Raw genomic sequence first — 22772 nt, 5'->3', positions numbered from 1 at the left:
GACACATTTTTCCAGCTAGTTGAACTAACTGATATCCCATCCCTTGCAAATGGCATCAAATATCTTTAAGTGAGCATAAAGCTTGGAATGACCATCCTCAAGCAAACCTAGTCATGCCAAACGGGGGCAGGAAGGGCAGGGGAGTACAAGTTTCAATGTATTGTGGAGTTGTTGAGACTGCTGTAGGGAGCAAAAACCTCACCTGAATGCTGCATCTCCAGAAAATCTCAGAGTAAATTAACAGATTGGTGATGTTTAATGGGATGCTTAGAAATCAGTTGAGGTTAAGTGTTCCTGAATTCCTTTGCCCTACAATAGTTGGGTTAGATGAGGCAATAAATACAATTATCACCCTTTAATACTTGAGCAGGATGGATATCGGGAAACAGGCAATTCAAAATTCAAGTTTCATGGATGCTATGAGTACCATTTTGACTTCTGGGGAGAGTCACAAATAGGAATTGTCTAGCAGGAATCAAGGGAGATAAGTGTCCGGTTAATATGTTTCACATGGGCTTCCTCACAGGATAACCATTTTTTTCAGTCATCTTAATGCATAGGGTGACTGAGGTAATACTGAGAGGCATTAGGCTGTGCTAGCCGCATACAAGCACTTAAAAATAGAGTTAACGAAGGACATGAGCGTTGCAGTTCCTTGCAGAAAGCCAAGCCAGTGCAGAGGCAGGTCTTCATACATTAGTCTACTGAAAGTTCTCAAAGCAAAGGCAAAGGAAGAACTGAAGCAGTTGTAAATAAATTCGCATTCCCGCTACATTTTTCCTCGTGCCACAAAGTAATGCTGACAGCAGCTGTGAATCATAGCATGAAGGCAAGGGCCTGTTTCTGACAACAGCAGTGTGAGGGAAGGTAGGATGGAGATAGGTAGGGGAGGAATTGCCAGGTGCTTCTAGGGCATGCAGCTATTCGGAGCTATCAGAAAATAACAACCAAGATACAAAAAGCAAACAAGCATGCAGGAAAGGGAAGGTACGCCATACCAATGGGCATGGGGCATCCAGGCCGTCCAGCCCAGGTAACCCCGGCTCACCCTTCTCGCCTTTAAAACCTCGGAGACCCTGTTTATGAAATCAACCACTATCGTTATTTCAGTTAATGCCAGTCACCTCCATGTCACGGGAGGAGAGGCTGAGACCCCACTGGGACTGTCGCAGGGCACTCTGCTGCATACCCAGAATACAGATGGCCCGTGTTTTCAGTTTTACTATTGTCTGCGTAATCAGTAGTAGCAGTTTCCTTTCTGTTTTTCCGCAATCTACAAGTCAGGAGATACTTCTCCGAGTTAAATCTGAGAGGATGGGAATGGCGTTTCCTCCATTTTGAAATCATCCATTCTTCCTACCCTCACTAGGAAACCCAACAGCTGAATTTCTAGATGCATGATCCACAAGCTCTCCTAGGATTTATGGCAGTGTTTGCTGCAGCACATGAGTTTAGATGAAAACATATACATATTGCTATATTTATTCATTTGTCTAGATTTCTAGACAGTATATTTTGACAGAAACATATCCTCTCCCATTTAAAATAACTGAGATTTGTTTTCCCTCTGGGTAGTGCAGCTGAAGTGCCCTGTGTCGCTCTCAGGTGATCACATCAGCTGGCCATTATTCCAAGGCAAGAAAAACAGCATTCAGGTTTTGCTGTTACATAGACACGACGACACTAAACATTTCCAGAGAAGAGCTGTAACTAGCAGCAAAGGAGACACAGGGCTCTGTCCGCAAAGGAAAAAGCCCTGGGCTCCCAGCACATGGGACGCCCCCATGTACCCCAAACATTTGTGAGCCCTGGAAGAGGAAGGAATATAAACGTGGTTACTCAACAGCCTGATTGCTCAAAGGATCAGTGGTTCCCCACTGAAGGGAGCAGCTTTGCCATAGACTGCAGCGGGAACCAGGCTGGGCCTTATCTGAGTGTTGTACTTTTGCAAGACCATTATTTAAGTTAGGATTTCCTTCCTTCTTCCCCATCAACAAATCTTAAAACAATACATTTGATGAAACAGAACATACCAACGGACAGGGTGCATCTAATCCAGGCGCTCCTTGGTCTCCCTTATCCCCTTTAGACCCTCTAGAGCCTTTCTTGCCCCTCTCCCCCTGTAAATAATAGTTTAGTCCAAGAAAAAAAGAATACACAAAAAAGCTTTAGGATCATCCATTTCAAACAAATGTCAGCGATAGTTTAAAAAAAGGATAAACATTTAGGAAACATTTTAAAAGAAGAGAAATCTCCCTTTGAGATGTTAAGTGAAAAACAATGTATGGAGCTATTAACCGTTACTTAGCTGCATAAACACATTGGCCATTGCTAAAATCCCACACTGATAGACTGTAAGGGCTCTGCATCAAAGGGTTTACAAGTGCCTCTGAACTTTATGGACAGGCCTACAGTCAGCCAGCAGAGCACTACTCCTTCTCCATCAGAACCATCATTAGAAGACTACTTCTCTGGGCTTCCTATTCATTCAGTGGTGGAGACAGAGGCACCTTCTGAGAACTGGCTGACCCTCGACTCACAGGATGGGAAAACACTCCTCTGGCCAGCAGCATGCCACCTCATCTCAAACTCCAGCTGGCTGGGAGGGTCCCTCCTCTGCCACAGGAGCTCCAGGGTAGCATCTAGATGCCTAGTGGCTCAGATGACAAGACCTGCAGCAGACCCCAAGAAGGCTCTCCTGCTGTAGTAGGAAGGCACTGTTGGCCCAGACTCCCTGTGTTGATGGTACTCTTCTTACTACTCTGAATTCTCATTCTTAAAAGAAATTCTCACGCATGGGAGTGTTTTTAGAAGCTTTCCCTTAAATTGTTTAATGAACAGTGTTTGCCACCAGGGGTTGCTAGATTTTCCTTAAAAGCTGGGGGTGTTTTTGTGTGGGGTGGTGGGTTTTTTTTGTTTTGGTTGGGTTTTTTTGTTTGTTTGTTTTTAAGATGTAAAATTATTTCCATATCCCAGAGCAGAAAAGCTTTAACTTGAACGAGTGTGCTTGCTTGCCTGAGTCTTACAGTGGTTTGTGCACTGGGGTGCGTCAACACTGCTAAATAGAAAAGAGCCAGAGAATGAAGGAAGTACTCAGCCCCAACAGTCTGCACAGCCTGGTTGTCCTTTGGGACGCTCTGAGTAGTACTCCCCCAGAAAAACCTGTTAGATAAGGGACTAGTCCTAAGCAGCACAGCCACAGGGCAGTGACTGGTCCCTGGCCCTCTTATTTAGCAGCACAGACATACCCCAGGAAGGTGCAATTCTGACGATGGTTTGGTATTACAATTTCTCCGCAGGCTCCAGGTTGAGTTAGACCAGAGACAGGGCAGGGGGGAAACAAATTAAAAAATCATAACCAAAGAGGAGGCTTGCTCTCTTGTGGAGGGGCAGCATGAAAAGCTGCCAGTGAAAGCCAGCCACAAAAGGGGCTGAGGGAACGCCCAGATGCCCTGTTGCCCTTCCTCATGAAGGGAGGATACATCCCACCCGTAGCAGGTCAGCCAAGGCAAGGTATAACTGGCAAATACCCACACTATATCTATACCAACTCTTTCTGTATAACAGAGGAAATTCTCAAAGCTGCTGAGCGTAAAACGGGGGAAAGGGCTGCGGCACAGGGAATTGAATTTAGGATCCTTATGGGGAGGGTTAAAGGAATTAAGGCATTAAATCAGAGAGCACAGGTTGCTGTTTCTTCTTTTAAAAAAAAAAAAATAAGTGTTAAACCCAAAGCTGGCAAGAGAAATGGATGGGAGAGGAGAGGCAATGAGGAGTAGTCACCCAGAACCAAGCACTGGAACACAGAGGATAATCCAGGAAAATGCGGCATGGGTTGTTCTGGAGGAAGGAGGAAGGAACCAGGAAGAAAGGCGGAAGAGGAGGAAGGGATAAAGGGGACAAAGGTGGACCTGTAGGAGCAAGGAAGATGCACAAACACACAAGAAAAAAAAACCACAGGCATTAAAGTAACAGTGAAGATACCAGCTTGGTAGCACAAATCCAGGGGGTTTACACTTTTTCAGCTGGGTTACTTGAAAGGCCATCTGTTCCCACTGCTACCTAGTGCCACGATACTGTCTCTGCCTGTCCCCAGGCGCAGCTATGCTGTACTCCCACGCTGAACAAAGGGCAGCAGGAGCGTTTCTGGGATTTAAAAAGCACTACTGCCTAAAGTAACAGAGAGGATTTTGGCAAACCATTTGGGAGCTTAACAAAGTGGATCCTCATTTTTAATGTACTCAACACTGAAAATCTTCATATTAAAGTGCCATGCATGCTGCTGCTGTCTGAAGGAAAGGGAGGCATTTCAAATGAACACATCTCCCACTTCCAAAGAGGCCAGTGTTGTATCCCAGCCCCCTGCAGAACAGGTCAGAAGTGGAGTGTTGCCTTCTCTTTGCTCTTTCACAGCTTTCTTCTTGTTCATTTTGAAGTCTCCTGGCTGAACTGCCATAGTTTTGCCAGCAGTTAACTTGGGAGAGACTGTCCCACACTTCCAAGGAGGTTCTGACACAGAAGTTGTGTGTCCCACCGTAGGGGAGACCTAGCACTCAGCTGGGGATATGGGGCTGCACAGCAAATCCTGGGGAACTGGCGCTGTGTCCAGTTCTGCTAAACGGTACTTGTAAGATGTCTATAATGACTTCAAAGGGATGGAGGCATTCAGACAAAACAGCTGTATAAAGGGGCCTCACCAAAACTGTGCTGTTTAACTCCTGTAAGTAGTAGTGACCTGTTCACAATTTTTGAAGGGCAAGAGTGAGGGGAAGCCTCAAAGACTAAGTGGGAAAAGTGGTATTTTCTAGGATCCCACCTGCAAAGATATTGCACTTGCCCATTTACAGTCTCAAGTTTCTCACACTTTTTCATTTCAAAATAGTGGCTGCAGTGAGGCAAAATGCATGCAATGCTTCAAGGGACCAGCAAAACTTCCCACTCATGCTTTCCAACTTGTCCTCTACAAGGAGGCGCAGTTTCTCCCAGTTTTCATTTGCTTTTGTGCGAGAGCTCAGGGAAATCCTATCAGCCTACCTACAGCCAGTGAGAGACCCTTCTTTTAGATAAAATACCCGGTTTACAAACCAACTGAAAAAGTCTAGGAATTCTGTTAAGGTTATTTTTTGTTTAGAAGCCACACAAACAAAACAAAACGCATCTTAACGAAGAGGAAGTTAAGAAGCAAAGCCAGAAATGCAATGATTAAAAAAGGGGAGAACTTTGGAGCTCCCATGAAACTTGGACCTTTCTCCCCTAGTTTAAGATGCCAGTTGGCTACTGCTTTCCAAAACTGCCCATTCTGTGCAGGGTAAGGTCAGAAATACATTGCAGATAAAGGACAGAGAACACTCACTATGTATAAAAAGCAAATTCATATAATGAAATCACTGCACAGGCACATGCACTGTAAAACTTTACATTTTCAGATAAACTTAGGTGATACCAGAGTCTTATGAAGAGAAGGTGTATGTGTGAGTACATGCATAAAGACATACACGTGTACTGTATTGAACTGCTTGACATTTATACAATTATAATCTTACAAAGACTCTAATCTAGAAGTCATTTATATTTCTAAATATAAATTATATTCAACTATAGCTCTCAACTGTTTATCAAAAAGATTCAGAGCCTTAACAGGCAAAGAAATTCGTTATGTTGTGGAAAATCTGATGAAAAAGCAAGGAGCTTCTCAACATGCACTTTTTAGTAATGTTTATCTCTTTATAACACAGGTGGTATGACAGAAAAGCAGCCATTCACGTTACTGGTTTTGACCCAACTCTTCACCATCACATCCATTCAGGACAATGCCTGAGGAGACTTCATGTCTGATTCTTTAAGATAGGTGAATTAAATTTATCTTTTCCAAATTTCCATGTTCCAAATTCTCTGGAGGATCGTTTGCTAGAGGGCAACCTTCTTTTTCATGCTCCAGGGGGAATTTAAAAGTAACATAACAACATTTTCTGGCTCCACCTCAGTTAATTCTCATGGGAATCCCTACACGCATCAGTAAATAGATAAGCAGGATTTCCTAAAGCATGCCACGTTGACCTAACTCTACTACACATGAAGTCCCATGCTTCAGTGAGAACAGAGCTATGACAACAATGAACACATTAGAAAATCCCTCCTATAGCTTTCAGATAGATGTACCACAATGTCCCAGCTGATTATACAAACTACAGGTATCACCTTCTAAAATACAAGTCTGTAAAATTACTTATATGAAGGTCTAGCAGACAGAATTACATGCTAGCTACTTGAGGTTGCTCAGGAGTTAACTGGTCTATCACTGTGTGAAGATGTTAGTAACTAAATACAAGAACTTTGCCTGGTGACTTACCCGGATTCCTTTGTCACCAGGTAGACCTTGTAAACCCTGAAATACATCAACACAAAAATAAATATTTTAAAATAAGTAGGCCCCATTGTATTCCCACTCAAAAAGGAGAATGTGTGCCCAAGAGTTTTGTTTTTTTCCATTTGTACCAATTACTCTATGGTTAAAAAACCCCAGAACTTTTCCAGCAGACAACCTCCTCTTCACTTCCATTAGACCATCCAGGCTGTAATACCACTACTACTCCTCTAAGGGTTCTTCAGATAAAAACCGAACTAGTTTAGAGAATGCAGTCCCTGAAAAAAGCAGCAAACTTCCTTTTTTGTGTTAAACAACGAAGCAGGTCCATGATTACATAAAACTAGAGTTCCAACACTGGCCCCATTTCACAAAAAGTAATCCCAAACAGTGGAAGTAACCTCACGGAAGGCAGCTTTTGTCACTGCAATGACAACAGGGCCTTCTCAGACAGGTGGAAGGCAGATACCCAAGCTAGGGAAAGGCAAATGGAGCGGATGCGCTCAAAAGCAGCGTTTTGGAACAAGATACATATCCTGGGAGTCCCACGCAGTTCCTTTTGGTAGTTTGAGGACCCAGGTGAATTAACAGTTTCCCTTCAGCTTCATCCACCTCATTCTGAATCATTGCTCTGAAGCTACTGAGCTCTTTCTGTTGCTCCCATATTGTACATAAGCTTGTAACTTTGCTTCTTTGACACCTAACCTAGCTGAAATTGCAAATGCTATATTACAGCAGCGTCTTAAGCTATCAACCACAGCAAGGAACCAGGCACTGTAGATAACAAATCCCTAGTACTCCCATACTTACAGGAAGTCCTGCTGGCCCCATTGGTCCTACAACTCCAGGATCTCCTTTACTGCCCTGAAATGGAGACGAAAGAGTAGAAATTGTTACATTCCTATTCAGTACAAATAGGCAGCACAGCAGCGGCTACGGCAGCACTATAGAAGAAAAGTAAAGGATGCGTTTCAAAGCACCTAAAAACCCCAAGGATGAGATACTGAAAAATCAAAGAGGCCCAGCTGAGGGTCTTATATGCACAAGGAGACAGCAGTTCCAGCTCTATAAAAACCTAAAGCTTCTCTATCCCAGGGAGCTGTGGTATCTTCAAAGAAGTTACAGAGCATTGGTCAGTTCTGAAGCAAACTCACCCTTTCTCCTTTTGGTCCTGCTGGTCCCGAAACCCCAATTGGTCCTGGAGTACCCTGTAGTTGTAGGAAGGAAAACACATCAGGATGTTTTTATTCTGGGGGCCTCATTAAAACCAGGAGACACTGCTGCTCCTTTGGAAAAAAAGCACAGCTGGGAAGGACAGTCTGGTGGTGGAAGGCATCTAGCACCACTACAGCTTTCAGTGTTGGTGGCGATGGATTTGAAGTAGTTGTTACAGGCAATTTGAAGAACATGGGAACTGCTACATTAGATCACACGAGCACCATTTTACAAAGCCTTATTTTTAATTTTGAAGCTATCTCTTGACAATTGTTGCAGCAGGCATTTCTACCAGTTCCAGGATTTTTTCTCTCTAGTTTGTATCAGACAAGGCTGAAAGCTGTAGCAGAATAAAGGCCATTTAGATATATGATAAGCAATTTTCTTTTTCTTTATTTCCTTATTTTCTTTTTTTCCCCCTGGAGTCAGTTGAGCAAAAAATGAAAGAGCTTTGTTACTTGGTGGCAGGCAGCCAGTCATGCAAGCTGAAAGACACATGCTGCAGAGATGAATGCAGATGCATATATACACAGATGCAAACTAAGAGGGGTATCATTCAGTCCCAGTCCCTCTGTTCCCTTTTTGCCATTTATGTCACTCCACCAGGCTCTCAATCATGCTAACAGGAAAACCCAGTCTTTTTGCTAACCCTTTGACACAGGGGCCATCTCCCAACTAGCATACCAAACCTACTTCCCAGTGTTGCCGAGACTTGCTTGGGCTTTGGGAAATCAACCCAGTCAAAGCTTATCTTTAATGTGGACAATACAGCAGTTCGGCAATAGTCCTTCTGGCTAAGAAAAAGCTTCAGGCACTTTCAACCCTGTATAGACTCCTTGAACTTGTTGTGGAGTATTCCCTGTTGGAGGGTCTCTTACGACTCTCCTAGACCACATTCCGCAGTCTAGATAAAGTATAGCCTTCAAATCCGTCGTGTGTAGTACACCCACCTACATAGTATAGATAGGCGTTTACCTTCCTAACCCTACATCACATACCTTTAGATTGGCAGGAACTTTGCTAACCATACAGGCATTGATCTACAATTCTTTCATGGAGCCTCGATAAAGGGATACTTTTGAGGCCCATTACCTGTTTTGTGGGAAGAACAAAGGAGGAGGTTTCTGGAACAGGGAAGTCTTTTTCTAACAGCCTTAGAAGAAGGGTCTTGCACTTTTTAATGTGAGCTTGCAATCCTTAGTCACTAAAGTAACCCCTCCGAGTTGAGTAGGATGACTCATACGGATCAGGAGAGCTTTTCAGGCAAGTTTAAGATCTGCAGAACGTAAGTGGAGAGGTAGTCCATGCAGCACACAACTTCAACGCTATGAAGGAAGTGAGGAAAATCAGACTTTCCTTAGATCCATGCACAGGAGTTCACATCATGGAAATCTTAATTGCCTGCACATATGCATCATTTTAAGATCATTTAGTGCCATGAAATACATTGAGATCACACCTGTACATTTATAAAATTAAATCTACAATTTCCCAAAACAAGTGAGTGTATAAGCTGCCATTCAGATTGTGTTCAGAAGTTGTACAGCAGCTGAATTATTTCCAGTTACACTGAGGAGAAATTGCTTTTCCTTTTTAAATAGCCAAATAGATTGTACATGGGTGATGCATGATTTCCCAAGAGAGATTAAAAATATTTGGCCCTTATTTAACAGCTGTTACCCAAGAATAGCAGAATCGTTTGCAGAACCAGGTTAGCATTACTTGTCTCATTCTGAATTTGACAGACTGAGAAGCTTAGGCACAAGGATTTTATTTCCTTCACATCTCACACTGAGTTAGCAACAAGAGGTGGGAATCTTGCATCTTCCTGCTCCACTATTAGATGTATATATTAGATATACACTCTCAGATGTATATATTAGACTGGAACAGACACCACTGCCCCCCACCCCCAGGTATCCGGGACAGAAGGAAAGCACATTTGGAGTTGCTGAAGTCACATGGCATTCTGCTGCTGAGAGGTGAAGGGCTAGTCCTGCTTGCAGGAGGTCTTTTAGATGCAACTTCTCCTCGTGGCGAGATGCTTACCAGGCTATGGAGAGATACCTGTAAGCATACCCGCAACCCATGGCAATGTAGCCTTAAGTGCTGTGTGTGAAAACAACGCACAAAGCTTTTCGCTCACAGGACAAAACACACTGGCATTATTATGCCTAAGACAAAACTGAAGAGCTACTGTTGTGAAAAGGCAGCAAGCAAGGCTACCATGGAGAACAACAGGATGGAGACCCCTCCCGATAAAGAGGACAGGAGAACAGAGCATCATAGAACCATGCAGAGGTTTCATTCATCTTGTTATTGAGACAAAGTGGAACAGATAGGCTGTGGTCCCAGGATCCAGTCAGACCCAAAGTATCAAAAAAGACAAGTATGTGACATCACTTCTCAGTCTAAGTTACCCCCCCCTCCCAAGCCTGCTTTGGAGAAAAGAAGGTTATTCCTGGTGTAAACAAGACTCTGGTGGAAGAGACGAGACAAATCACGATACTGGGGAGGAGGAATGTAGGGTAATGGAGAAATGGAACTCACCGGTGGTCCAGGCCTGCCGTCTAAACCTGAAGCACCCTGAACAGACGGGGGAGGGTTAACAAAAACAAGGCAAGAGGAGAGGGGAGGAGGGTGAGGGGGAAAGGAGAGGGGAGGGGAGAGGTGAGTGAAGCAGTGACTTGAGACAAACATATGCTTGCAATAAACAAAAATTAAGATCTCAAGGACAGGTGATGGTACTTACAAGCAAACCAACAAAAACATAGAAACACTGAATACATATAATGTTGACCTGCAACTTTCGGATCCCCTTAAGAATGCAAATTTCCCTCTCTTAGTGCCACTAAGAAAACCTCTGAGGAAGAAGCTGCTCTGTGACAGGTGATGAAAAGGACAATGTGACAGTGAAGTTGAAACCTGCATTGCCCTAGTGGCAGGCTGGGCAACACAGATGAGACACAAGGCTCAGGGGCTCAAAGGCCTGTGGTCACAGAGGCATTTGCAAGCAGTGCAGAGCCATCAGCAGTTCAAGTTCCTACCAAGAAACCCAGGTCCTGCAGGTGCACACTTAGTCAGCTGCAGGCTTGCTCTACTCTACATCTCTTGGCCAGAGGAAGAGGCGAGGAGCCAGTTGTTTGGAGGTTTATAAAACAGGTGGCTCATCTTCCTATGATCACCAGAGCAGACTTACACCAGATTGAGATTTAGTGGAACTTTTCTGTCTGCTTGGCTCTTGCCCTGAATTTCCTCATCCATAAGACCAAGCAGTGGTTCTGCCCAAGGCCCATCTAGCCCAGTGTCTTGTTTCTGACAGTGGCCAGGAGAGAAAGCTTAGGTAGACTATAAGAACCAAATACTGAGTTTTCCTCCACTTGAGTATGACAAATTCCTCAGCTTATTGGCCATACAGAGAAGCCCAAGGCTACTGCAGACAATCAGTGCTGAAATGTGCTGAAAATTCTGGCATGATGTCAAGCCCTAAGTCACACATGAAAAGGCAGCAGATACAGCTGTGGGATTTTACAGTCTGTCTTTGAAATATTTCAGTACCTGTTTGGCACTTATTAATACAACTGCATTTAGTTTGACAGGCTGAAAACACACTGGATCAGGCATGGAAAAGCTTATGAAGAGAGTTAGGTAGCTCTGAGGAGGAATACAAGGTCCACAATATCTCTCTGGTCTTATTAACAGCTCAGTAACTGTGCTTCCTAGTTGGCCAGCTGCTATTGTTGATCCAAACACAAAACATTTCTAAGAGGACACTTCTGAGCCAGTCTTCCCCCCCTCCACAGCTCAGGAAGAGTTATGCGAGAAGCCAAGGGACCCTGGTTTCTCATTGGGCTCACTGCTGTAGGAGAACCAGCTAGCACATTCCCTGCCACACTGATGAGCTTGTCAGGCTAATTGCTGGGGCATCTTCTGCTCAGACTGTCACAGGGACCTCCTTCCCCTGTCCTGATACCACACAGACTTGAGGGAATAACCACTTACACAGAAAGTTTCCATTTGCATTTCTCAGGGCAAAATGGGGACTGGGTTTTTACTTCTCGCTGCTTCACTGAGGCACAATCCTTTGCATTTGAGCCTTCCGAAAGCATCGCTTTCTCACCACTGGCTCTGCACGGAGCCACAGTGAATACACTCATGATGAGCTCACTTGAGCGCCTAGAGTTAGACGAGATGCATCAAGGCCCTGGAAGGTAACTGCTATATAGCACAACTAAAAGAGGAAAACATTTTACAGACAAAGACACACACATTTCAGCCAAAGTCAGGGACAAGGGATCTGGGTGATCGAACACAGGCTGACAAAGTCACACAGTACACAAGATGCGCTTTGCAGTGCTTGTTTCCAGGCAGTATGTTCAGCAAGCGCTTTCTATGAGGAGAGAACTTGGGGGCTGGCAGAGCAACTGGGTGGGACTCAGTTACCACTAATTCATTATCAGCTGTCAGCTGAGTCTCAGACAGTGGGTGAAGAGGCTTTTAACAGATATGACCTAAGAGCTTCACAAAGTCTTCAGGTTCTAAAGCTTCTAAAGCTCCAGTAGCTTTTTCATAATTCTGCCAAAATTCCTCCTTGCTAAGCTAAGCAGTGCACTAACAGTAGTCTAGTGTGACTGAGTTCACATACAGCAGGGAACATAGCAGGCTTCTACCTCATCAGGGAAGGCATTGATTCCATTGCAGAAGTGATAAGAAAGTATTGTCTAGTGAAGAAGCTGGATGCATTTAGAACCACCAAGCTTTTGTACTAAGCCTGGCCCAGGTGACAAACTGCTGGGAAGGTGTTTCCTTTTCCACATCCTTTTGACTTCTGTTTCTGGTTTTGCCCCATTGTCCTGAAGTGCAAAGAACTCACAGGAAAGCTACTGCTTGTTTTTCCCAATCCTGCCAGAAGCAGGAAGAATTAAAGTGATCACTGATCTATTTAACAGATCTAAAAGGTGAAGGTTCTGTACAGAAATTGAGGCTTTAAGTTTAAAAAGCAAAGGCACAGTTATTTATAGATCATCTCTTTCTTTGACTTTACGTATCAAATCCCTGCGTGCATCTCCTATTGAGGGATCTTTTTACAGCTGATATAAGTTTGGCTCATAAAGCGCTGCTTGCTTCCTGGATACTTACAGGTAATCCCAGTGGCCCTCTGTCTCCTTTTTCACCCTGGGCACCCTTCTCTCCTTTCATTCCATCAATCCCTGCTTCCCCCTAAAGGAAGGACGGAGCAGAAAATAAACCCACCGTAACACCACTTATATAACAAACATTCCTCCCTTCAGAGAGCGCCGAAGCAGCAGAGAGAATACAAGAGGCAGTGGAGCAATGCTTTAGCCTGATTCTCAGCCCAATCTGAAGAAAATCAGTATGGGTCAAATGACCTTTGTGTGAGCACCTGTTTTAAGTCAATGGCAGGTAAGAGGAGATTCAGGCCCAGTGGGTAAAGATGGTCAAAGGGGAACTGAGCTCACTTCTGTGTTGCTCTCCCTGCTATTGCAGGGAGTGTCAGTTAAATATAAGTAACCAGAAGTTATCTGACAGGATGGTTTAACATTTTAAGATGTGGATTCATTGGAAGTGAATGACAGGTGTCTATAAGCTTTGAAAAAAAGTCATACTGAAATATTTTTGGAAAGACTTTTGTAAATGCAAAGGCATCGATTTCAAAATTTGGGAAAAAGTGTCATCATTCCTTTTCCAATGGTATTTTTTAAATTCTGTATTATAAACTATAAAGCAGTATTAAACAAAATACTCCTTTTTCATAAATACAAAATGCAACCCAAAGCTTTTTTCCCACCACACCTGTTCATAAGGCATTTTAAAACACTACCTTGGTTGCATTTTGAAACAGAAGTGTCAGAAGAACCAAGTTTGCACAGAAACAGTAAGCCTGCTTGCCGTACTCTTCTACAATTCTAGGACAGCACATTGCTGGCTCACTCTACAGCATTCTAGTTTCCATACAGCCATGTGTCACTGCCCTACAACACTATTTGGCTCGAGCACATACCTGGAAGAGTTACTTACTTCTGACATGTCTGCAAAGGGTATAAAATGCTCAAGGCTCTTCCTCGCCACTACTGAAAGCCTCATTACAAAAAGACTTACTGCAAATTGCACAGATGGAACAAAAACTTCCACACTCAGGACATCTCAATGCACCTGCTAATTAAGCCTACATGGATCCTCTGTTCAAGAAGAAACTGGTGCAGTACTTCCGCTGTCTATAATGCGGTCTGTGCTGTGCGAGACTTTCACCTGCATTTGTCTGGCACATATTCCAAATACAACTGCACCTTATGGAAGTTTCCCAGACACTTGATAGCAGTGGCTAGTGAGTTAGAGACAAGCAAGACAGATAACTGTATCTGTAATCAACACCTGGAGAAAAGATGAATCAGGATAAATATACTATTCCCCTTTAACACCCAAATAGCACTGGTAACCAAATACTAAGCATAACCAGAAGAATTAAGACACTTTCCACATTTTCCAATCTTTGCGAAGAATGTCAGAGGAAAAACACAGCTCTCCTTGAACATTTCCACTCAGATATGTTTTCATCTAGGTACTGTTTTATGGCAGGCAAACCAATGGTGCAGGCTGAGCATAAACACATTTAGATGGAGATTAGAAAGCTTCTCATCACCAAGAACAGTGAAGTTCTTGAGTGGCTTTACAGCAGAATTTACAGGGTATAGAACCTGGCTAATTTTAAGCTAGAGCTCAGTCACTTAGGATTGTATGACAGGCTGTCCATCCCGCTGTACAGACCTTCACCCTGCAGACAAAGATTTCAACTACATTCTCATGGGAAGATTTCCAAGGGCCAGTGGCTTCCCACTTCTCTGGGTGAAAACTGGAGAAAATGACCAGTTTTCTGGGTCCTAAAATGAGAGCTGCTAATCCATTTCCTTCAAGAAAATATTCAGAAGTATTTGTCCTCTTACCAAGACAGTAAATAATGTTTGCAAGCTAGAAGGTTGTTCAGAAAAATTCTTGCACCTGGGACAGTCTAGTAGAATTTCAGGATGTAAAGTTTTGCAGCCTTACCTTCGGTCCTGGGAGGCCCTGAAGACCCTGTATTTGGGATGAGAGACAAAATATGAGTAACGTTTAAGGATGTGCTTTAAAATCCAGGTATCCCAGTTCAGAGTGCAGCATAGAGCTTTCGCTTTCTGACACACTGAGGGCACAAATACTTAGCCCAGAGGCCTCTTTATTCGTGTAAAGGGCACTTCATGTACTGTTCTCATCTGGTAATGAGGAGGCTCTCACCACGAACAACCTGGCAGTGGGCCAGGCTTGCTACTAAGACCATTTTTGCAGTTAATCCCTTTAATCCCATCCATCCCCTCTTGCTACCATCTTCCCTTTCATCTCAGACTAACATAACCTTCTCTCTTTACCTACCCAGCCCATCGTAGCTCTGACCTACCCTGGGGGATGGTTCTGGAATCATAGAATCATAGAATCATTAAGGTTGGAAAAGACCTCTAAGATCATCGAGTCCAACTGTCAACCCAACACCACCATGCCCACTAAACCATGTCCCTAAGCGCCTCATCTACACGTCTTTTAAATACTTTCAGGGATGGTGACTCAACCACTTCCCTGGGCAGCCTGTTCCAATGTTTAACCACTCTTTCAGGAAAGAAATTTTTCATGTCCAATCTAAACCTCCCCCTGGCGCAACTTGAGGCCATGGAAGTGATACTAAGCCTGTTCCTGTTTCAACGCTGCAGTGTTTCTGGCTGTTTTCTCCGCCCAGAATCCTCCCCAGCCATTTCCCATTCTATCTTCATTCCCAGTGCCTTGCTCCTCAGGTGAATCACTCAAAACTTACTGGAGGTCCTGGTGGGCCTTGGGGTCCAGGGGGGCCAGATATCTAGAAAGCAATGCAAGAGAAGTCACTGTCATCATCTGCTGCCCTCAGAGGTGAAGGGGAACTGCTCAGAGGGAAGGCAGGGCACAGGGTGCAGCTGAGCTCTGCTGGGCTTGGAAACCTGGACTTCCCCTAAGGACTGCATTAGGAAGTGGCAGCAATCCAGGACAGAGAGGCTGAGAAGCAGCAACAGGACTCTGGGGAGGGTTATGCAGCAATTGCAGAGATTTAGGAGGAAGGAGAGCAGTGATTTTTTTTTTCCAGAAAAAGGTCCACTCCCACTACTCTACCACTGTTCCTGCAAGGAGGCACAAGGTCAACAGCTAGCAGCTGTTTCAAAGATAGGAAAGAAGGTGGCTGGCTCAACACACGCAGAAAAGTGTACTGATAGCCTGTGGGACTCCTTGCTGCAGGGCGCTACAAAAGCGAGGAGTGAGCTTTGAGGGGAGGATAGACAAATTCATGGAGCCAAAATCTATTGCAAAATATGTATATGTAGATACACGCAGGTATTGTTCAGAAAATCCCTTTACCGCAAATGCTGAAGAAAATATTTGTTATGCTTTACACGATCTTCTATTCTTCCCTAGGTGTTCAATATTGATTGTTTGTCGTGAGCTAGATTGTTCTTGTGTAAAGCAAAAGCAGGGCATCAGGAGCTAGAGGTGGCTGGCAATTCAGTCCCACAAGATGAGGCTTGCTATCCTCAATGAAGGATGTGTGTCATAAGAGGGTGAGATGTGTTGGTTTTCATCAGCAGCACTGCTGCCAAATCATCCCTCCCCTACTGCTGAGATTGCAGAAGGAAAATGAGAAAGGTGACCTACCGATTCTCCCGGATTTCCTTTGTCTCCATGCTCCCCAGGCTCGCCCTTCTCTCCCTGCACACAACAACAGACCCTGTCACCACCAGCTGCGCTCTGGAGTCTCGCTCCTTCAGGAGCCATCTGTGAACGACCCGTATGTTGAGAAGCAGCTGTTCCCCAAAGGAGGAGTAGGAACATACCATGTATTTCACAAACAGCTCACCTGAGGCTCTCCTGCATCTCTGCTTCCAGAGGAGACACCCTACAAAGAGGGAGGCCTCCAGGAGTGGTATCTCATGGCTGTGCAAGGGGAGTGCCACAGGACTTTGCTTGCCTTTCCCCTAACAGTGGCCTGACACCTCTCTGCTGCACTACAGCCTCTAAGGGAGGGAGCACAGCAGGAGGGTTGGCAACAGTGCCATGCTGCCAGCAAACTAGGCGTCTCGGTTGACTTAGCTACGCAGGCCCTGCAGGCAGCTGCCAGAGCCAGAACCTCCAGATGGCAACAGGAGCAGATGCCCAACTGGCCCCGTGCCTGCTGCTGGAGACCTGACGGACATTTGGTGACACCCAAACACCTAACTCTAAGAGGTAGGGGTCTGAGGCTCCCGAGATACTCGGCGCTTTGGGGAAAGAACTCTTGTGTGTTGCTCTACGTTGTTTTCTCTTTGCCAAGCAGGAAAGAGCAGCCTGTCTTTTTCACTCTTACTGTCAGTCCTGGAAGTCCAATGGGACCCGGCAATCCTGATGGTCCTGGCATCCCTTGGTCACCTCGTTCACCTTTCTCTCCAGTGGGGCCATCAAGACCCTATGGATCAAGAAAGATTTGTGGATTTTTTGCAAGACTAATTCAGGCAGACATAAGAAACATCATTGCAAGAGCTAAGACTGGTTCTGGTCATCCCAAGAACACACTGGAAAACCCAGACAACCATCAGATGCCCAGGGAAATGCAGCCGTCATTGAAACTGGACATGCAAATGCCTGAACATCCTCCTGTCATTGTGGATGTGCCAGTCCCCAGAGCAGGGATGAGGGACTGCTTTCCTGCCTCCAAGTTCTGCTCACGGTTATGCAGTTTGCTGGAGTCCATGCTAGAAATCACTCCCCAACAGCTAGCTGTTGTGACAGCAAGAGTTTTATCCTAGTAATCTTGTAGAGAGGCAGAAGCTTGTTGCACAAAACCCTCTTGACTAGTGCTAGGGACACAGAAGTTGTGGCAGACTGAAGCTGGGAGACTGGGCACTCTGCCCCAGTTAGTGGCAGGGATGTAACGGGTACCTCAGCTGCCTTGCTCACAGTCAGGCCTGCTTGCTTACAGTGGCCTTTCAGTTTAAGCAATATGCCAGTTTAAGCAATATGGCAGGTAGCAAGCTGAGGAAGTGACACAGTGCCCAGACAGCAGGGCAGGCAGCTGGGGACAGCCACTCCAGCAAGATGGACAACACATCTGCCAGGGAGCCAAGACCTTGCTTCTGTATTGGTACACTTCATACAACAGCGATGAGGTGCCTCCAGCACCCACCTCTGAGGGCCTCCGAGATATCCAAGAAGTCCCAGGGCCTTGCCCCATAACCTGGATAGCCAGCAGTGCTCTGAGAGGCTTCAATTTACTCACTGGTGAGCCGGCTTGTCCTGGCTCTCCTTTATCGCCCTTTTCTCCTGTAACCCCGATATGGCCTGGCTCTCCCTTTATTCCAGGTGGTCCATCCTTTCCCGGCAGTCCATGAGGGCCAGGGGGGCCCATTTCTCCAGGCTTGCCGCGTGGTCCCTAAAAGAAATCCACACAACACAAAGTGAAACATTTACAGATAAGAGTAAGGTTACTCCTGCAGAGCAACTCCCTGGCCTGGAGTCACTGCTCATCCTCTCACTTACAGTAATGCCATTTGAGGAGCCATGGGCAGCACAAAGTAGATTTGCCATGCCATCCCAGCTGCTCCTTGTAAGTTAGAACTTTGATAAACCATTAATGCTCATTTTTGTGAAGCAAAATACTTTTTTCCCCTGTGGGAAAAGCAACTGTGCAATGTCAGTGACAGAGGTGGAACATACTAACTCCAGATAAGACCACTGAAGGAAAGAGCAATCCACAGAGGCACCGTGTCTTACCTTTTCTCCATCATGGCCTGGAGGACCTGGCAAGCCAATTTCACCCTGAAACACAAAATTGTTACGTTGGCAGTTTGAAAGCAGCTATTCTGACTCCTTCTGTGTGGCATTGTGATGATGAAGGGTAGGCATTACAGAAATAGTCTGCAGGGACTCTGGTAACTAGTAGTCACAGAAAAAAAAAACATGGAAACCCCTGTTGAAACAATACATTGTGTGACTGCCTAAGAATTTCACCAGCCTTGTTTATCCTGACTGACGGTCACGGCCCCAGTGCTATAACATAGTCCCCAACCAACACAATCACCACACAGAGATCAGTTCCCATAAGATGCTTCCTGAAGGGGAGGACAAGTAGAAAGGATCCTTCATTTTTCAGATAAGGCATTATCATTGTGGGAAAAGATTTTCAGGATATCGTGCATGAGGAGGAGTGGTAGAGGCCAGCAGGACAGTCTGATAGTGCTGGTAAGGGAGAATAGGAGCACTGGGGAGGGTTGTGGGGCGGAATTCAGCCTGGACCACTCCTGTGTTTCCCTTAGCTCTGCAAGTGCTGAGCTAAGCAAATACCTTCTGTCCTGGTGGCCCTGGAGGTCCAGCCACACCTGGAAGTCCTGGAGGTCCCTAGATAAAGAAAAAATCATTTTCAGATTATCAACAGGGCCTTTATTTTCATGTTTTGAAACCAAATAGCTCTTCCAAGTTTAAGGGGAAATCGCAGGGGAATTTTCCCAGGGACTCCTAAAACTGTATTTGCTTGGGAAGCTGAGCAATGGAGAGTCCTGAGAGCGCAGCACACCAGTCCAAAGTGAGTTGTAGATAGAATCTTAGAATCGTTTAAGTTGGAAAAGGCCTTTAAGATCATTGAGTCCAACCGTTAACCTAACACTGCCAAGTCCACCACTAAACCATGTCCCTAAGCACCTCATCTACATGTCTTTTAAATACCTCCAGGGATGGTGACTCAACCACCTCCCTGGGCAGCCTGTTCCAATGCTTGACAACCCTTTCGGTGAAGAAATTTTTCCTAATATCCAATCTAAACCTCCCCTGGCGCAACTTGAGGCCGTTTCCTCTCATCCTATTGCTAGTTAGTTGGGAGAAGAGACCGACACCCACCTCGCTACAACCTCCTTTCAGGTAGTTGTAGAGCACGATAAGGTCTCCCCTCAGCCTTTTTTTCTCCAGACTAAACAGTCCCAGTCCCTCAGCTGCTCCTCATAAGACTTGTGCTCTAGACCCTTCACCAGCTTCGTTGCCCTTCTTTGGACACACTCTAGCACCTCAATGTCTTTCTTGTAGTGAGGGGCCCTCACTATTTATAAAGAAAATGTATTTCTTTACATTTTCATGGAAGAAAATGAAAATGACCACAGCCATCTGCTCCTGAAACTGAGGTGAGCTTAATAAGGTTTTCCCTTCCTATCTACAAAAGTATATTTTTACAATAGACATCATAGGAAACACTGTACTACTTAGATCCCAAGCACAGCTTAAGCAGAGCTAAATGGCACTAGAATTTTGAGCAAATTTCCCGATCACTTTTGGCAGTTACCACTTTAAGGAGACGTAGGGAGCAGTTTGGCCTAGCGAGTGATGCTATGATGCTACCTACACCCATTTTGTGCTGCCCTGTCATACTGCATTTTAAAAATCCATCTTTTTTCCTAACCAGGTTTCTTGTCCTGAGAAGCAAAATACAGGGACACTTTTTCCCTTATTTTGGCTCAAAATAACCACTTTGCCTTTGTCTTCAAAGGGCTCATAGTCACTGCTGTTTTAAATGATTGGTTTTGTACAGGACTGTTATGTCAAGTTATACTTACCAGTGGTGAAAATATGTCCTCCCCTCCCATCACAGAAGTGTCCACCACAGACTGCCAGTATAAACTTTCTTGCAAGGCACCCAAGGCCTCCTTTTTCTCTGCTTTGGTCAGCCCCCCTTTGCTCTTCTCTGCCCCTTCTGAGCAGTCCCTGTTCTGAGCAGCATGTATTACCTCTTAAAGCAGAGAAATAAAGGGCCTGATTATAATTCAGGTGCCAAGATCAGAAGGCAAGATGAGCTCTTCCTTCAGCTGTCAACTGCCCCAACTTTAGCTCCCAGCAGCAAAGGGCAAATGTTTTAGCTGCACCTAAATAGTCGGGCTGTCTCCTTAGGATGAACATATGGCTACTTGCTTAAAACCACACAGCAAAGCTAGGAACTCACCATCAAGGCCAAAGTTCGTATTTCCTAGAAAAAAGTGAAAAAAAGTCAAAAAGGAAAACAGCCGTTTGAAAACTAAGCTTTTTTCTGGGGGTGGTTTGTTCTCCACTAATGTAACACTGGCCCAAATGAGCAAGGGGCCTACAAAATGAACAAAAGCAAAAAACCCAGCTCGGAGTCCCATGGAGCTGTTATTCTATGATTTCTCCTTTTTCCAAGTAGAACCCAGGCTAACCCAGAGCTGGGCACAGCTGCTCACTCACTGCACACCATCAGCGCACACTTCTGAGGAAGCTTTGCAGTCCTTTCATTCACTATCTACCCCAAGCCACGGCCCACTCTCGAGGGGATTCACATGACCTCTATGTCCACACCAGCATTAATATATCAACTAAACAAGGTGCACACATATTTACCAAAACACTATATGCAGTGAGCCGTGGGATGAAGTGGACTATGGAACAACCAAGTGCTTCCCTTCGCTGCTACTGCCGAGGAAGCAGATCTACATTGTTCCCGGCTTTCTGCATCCCCTGGGAAACAGTAAAGCACCTAGCAGTCACCTCATGGGACAGGAGGGCAGTTGCTCACCTGGAGAGCTTCACTGATGTTACCATCATAGTCCATCATTTCATCCTTCCCAGGCTCTCCTTTGGGGCCCTGCAAAATACCAGATCTTTAGCCAGGGCCTGAGGATTGCCCTTCTCATGAGGTACTCAGAGCTGAGTACTCAGTGGTTCACCCTGAAAAAGGGGTCCCAGAGGGGCCTGTTTCATGAGCCTCCAGTTTTTCACTTATTGAGCAAAGCTCTTGAAAACACATTTTATAAAGGAAACACTACCAAAGTGTAGCCAGACAAGCCCAGATCACCACGCCATGACCATCAAAGCTGGCAGGTCTGATAAGTGGTGAAGTTGAGGCCAGAATGCAGGAACTGGGTTGTTTGACTGATTGTCAGACTTGGGCATGCACCAAACACCCTCCTGCTGCCCTTTGCCAATATGCCAAGGGCCTGACTTCAGACTGGGGTGTCCAGACCCACCTCCTCCTACAATCGAGCCAAACATTCACTCTGAGGTGGCTCAGAAGACTTTTTTCCCCTAAGGTGGGGGTGTCTTCTGATGAGGGTATGGAGTGGAGGAATGGCCTGTCTCAAACTTAGCCATTGCCCAGCTATAAGCACTTTTAGTGATGGTGAAAACATCTGTCAAGAAAGCAGAGGCCCAATCTAGACTGTCAGTGTGGTCCCACTATCCTTAGACCCCTTTGAAGGGCCAAAACTTTTCAAGTGTTAGTGAAGGGACACCTACCCTTGGGCCCATGGGTCCCTGGTCTCCCGGTGAACCAGGTTCCCCCTGTAACAAGAAGAACATGCTGTTAGCAAAGTCTATCCCTTCACTTGCTTGAACTCCAGAAATTGTTGTTCTCTGCTAGTCCTCTGAAACAGTCTAGGACTAGACAGCTCAGTTTTAAAATGCTCCTTTTCAGGTAAGTTTTGTACATGTAGGAACAAGTTTGCAGCTATTGAACCTGGAGCTGGGTTGTGCAGAAGCACTCTGTACCTTTTCTCCCCGTGACCCTGCAGCACCAGGCCGGCCAACATCACCAGCTTCTCCCTGAGAGAAAGAGAAAGGGAAAGGGATGGGTTTGTATTGCATGGAGGGGGTGTGACTCCACTGCTGGCTTTGCATTTCCAGGAGGAAGAACTGCACCAGCCAAGTGCCCCTGCCATGCCCGCATCTCCTCAGGTAACCCAAATCTCCTGCTGTGACTTCACACAAGCTGCCCTTCTCTTCTACCCAGTGCAGAGGGAGTATTCAGCATGAAGAAAAGCACCCAGTTCAGACCCAAAGTAAGTGCAGAGGAGGGCTGTTCCAAGTACATATGAGACAGGACCTCAGATTTAAGTGTTCTTGGTGTCCTTCACCAAGGGGCAGGATTTTACTGCTGCTGCTCCTTGAGAAGGTAGAAGAGGAAGGGGAGAGGAGACTTGGAGGGCCTCCGTCCTGCCTCCCTGTGTCCACCCTGCCTCAGGTACCACAGGAACTAGAAGCTGTCATTGATTCTGAACGACTGGTTTCTCACAGAGCCTAGAGGGGAGTTATTTGAGCACAAGGAGGGTATTTTCCTCCCAGAAACAGTTTACAAATTCTCTCACCTTCAGCATTTAAA

General features: G+C 45.4%; 1 protein-coding gene across 1 annotated transcript in view; it reads right to left on the bottom strand.

The window, feature by feature from the left end:
• Positions 1 to 22772, bottom strand: part of COL13A1 (collagen type XIII alpha 1 chain) — a 97831-nt gene that overhangs the window by 7515 nt on the left and 67544 nt on the right. Inside the window, exons 28-44 of the mRNA XM_076339410.1 lie at positions 22163 to 22216; positions 21911 to 21955; positions 21192 to 21260; positions 20604 to 20627; positions 18965 to 19018; positions 18395 to 18439; positions 17901 to 18053; positions 16992 to 17090; positions 16304 to 16357; positions 15438 to 15479; positions 14645 to 14671; positions 12719 to 12799; positions 10130 to 10165; positions 7519 to 7572; positions 7175 to 7228; positions 6350 to 6385; positions 2034 to 2120 (exon numbers count right to left, since the gene is read on the bottom strand). Of these exons, the coding sequence (XP_076195525.1) occupies positions 2034 to 2120; positions 6350 to 6385; positions 7175 to 7228; positions 7519 to 7572; positions 10130 to 10165; positions 12719 to 12799; positions 14645 to 14671; positions 15438 to 15479; positions 16304 to 16357; positions 16992 to 17090; positions 17901 to 18053; positions 18395 to 18439; positions 18965 to 19018; positions 20604 to 20627; positions 21192 to 21260; positions 21911 to 21955; positions 22163 to 22216 (1014 nt within the window). The remainder of the gene's footprint in view (positions 1 to 2033; positions 2121 to 6349; positions 6386 to 7174; positions 7229 to 7518; positions 7573 to 10129; positions 10166 to 12718; positions 12800 to 14644; positions 14672 to 15437; positions 15480 to 16303; positions 16358 to 16991; positions 17091 to 17900; positions 18054 to 18394; positions 18440 to 18964; positions 19019 to 20603; positions 20628 to 21191; positions 21261 to 21910; positions 21956 to 22162; positions 22217 to 22772) is intronic.

The sequence above is a fragment of the Aptenodytes patagonicus genome, chromosome 5 (assembly GCF_965638725.1).
Source record: "Aptenodytes patagonicus chromosome 5, bAptPat1.pri.cur, whole genome shotgun sequence".
In the NCBI taxonomy this organism is placed as follows: domain Eukaryota; kingdom Metazoa; phylum Chordata; class Aves; order Sphenisciformes; family Spheniscidae; genus Aptenodytes; species Aptenodytes patagonicus.
This window is presented reverse-complemented; position numbering and strand designations above follow the sequence as displayed.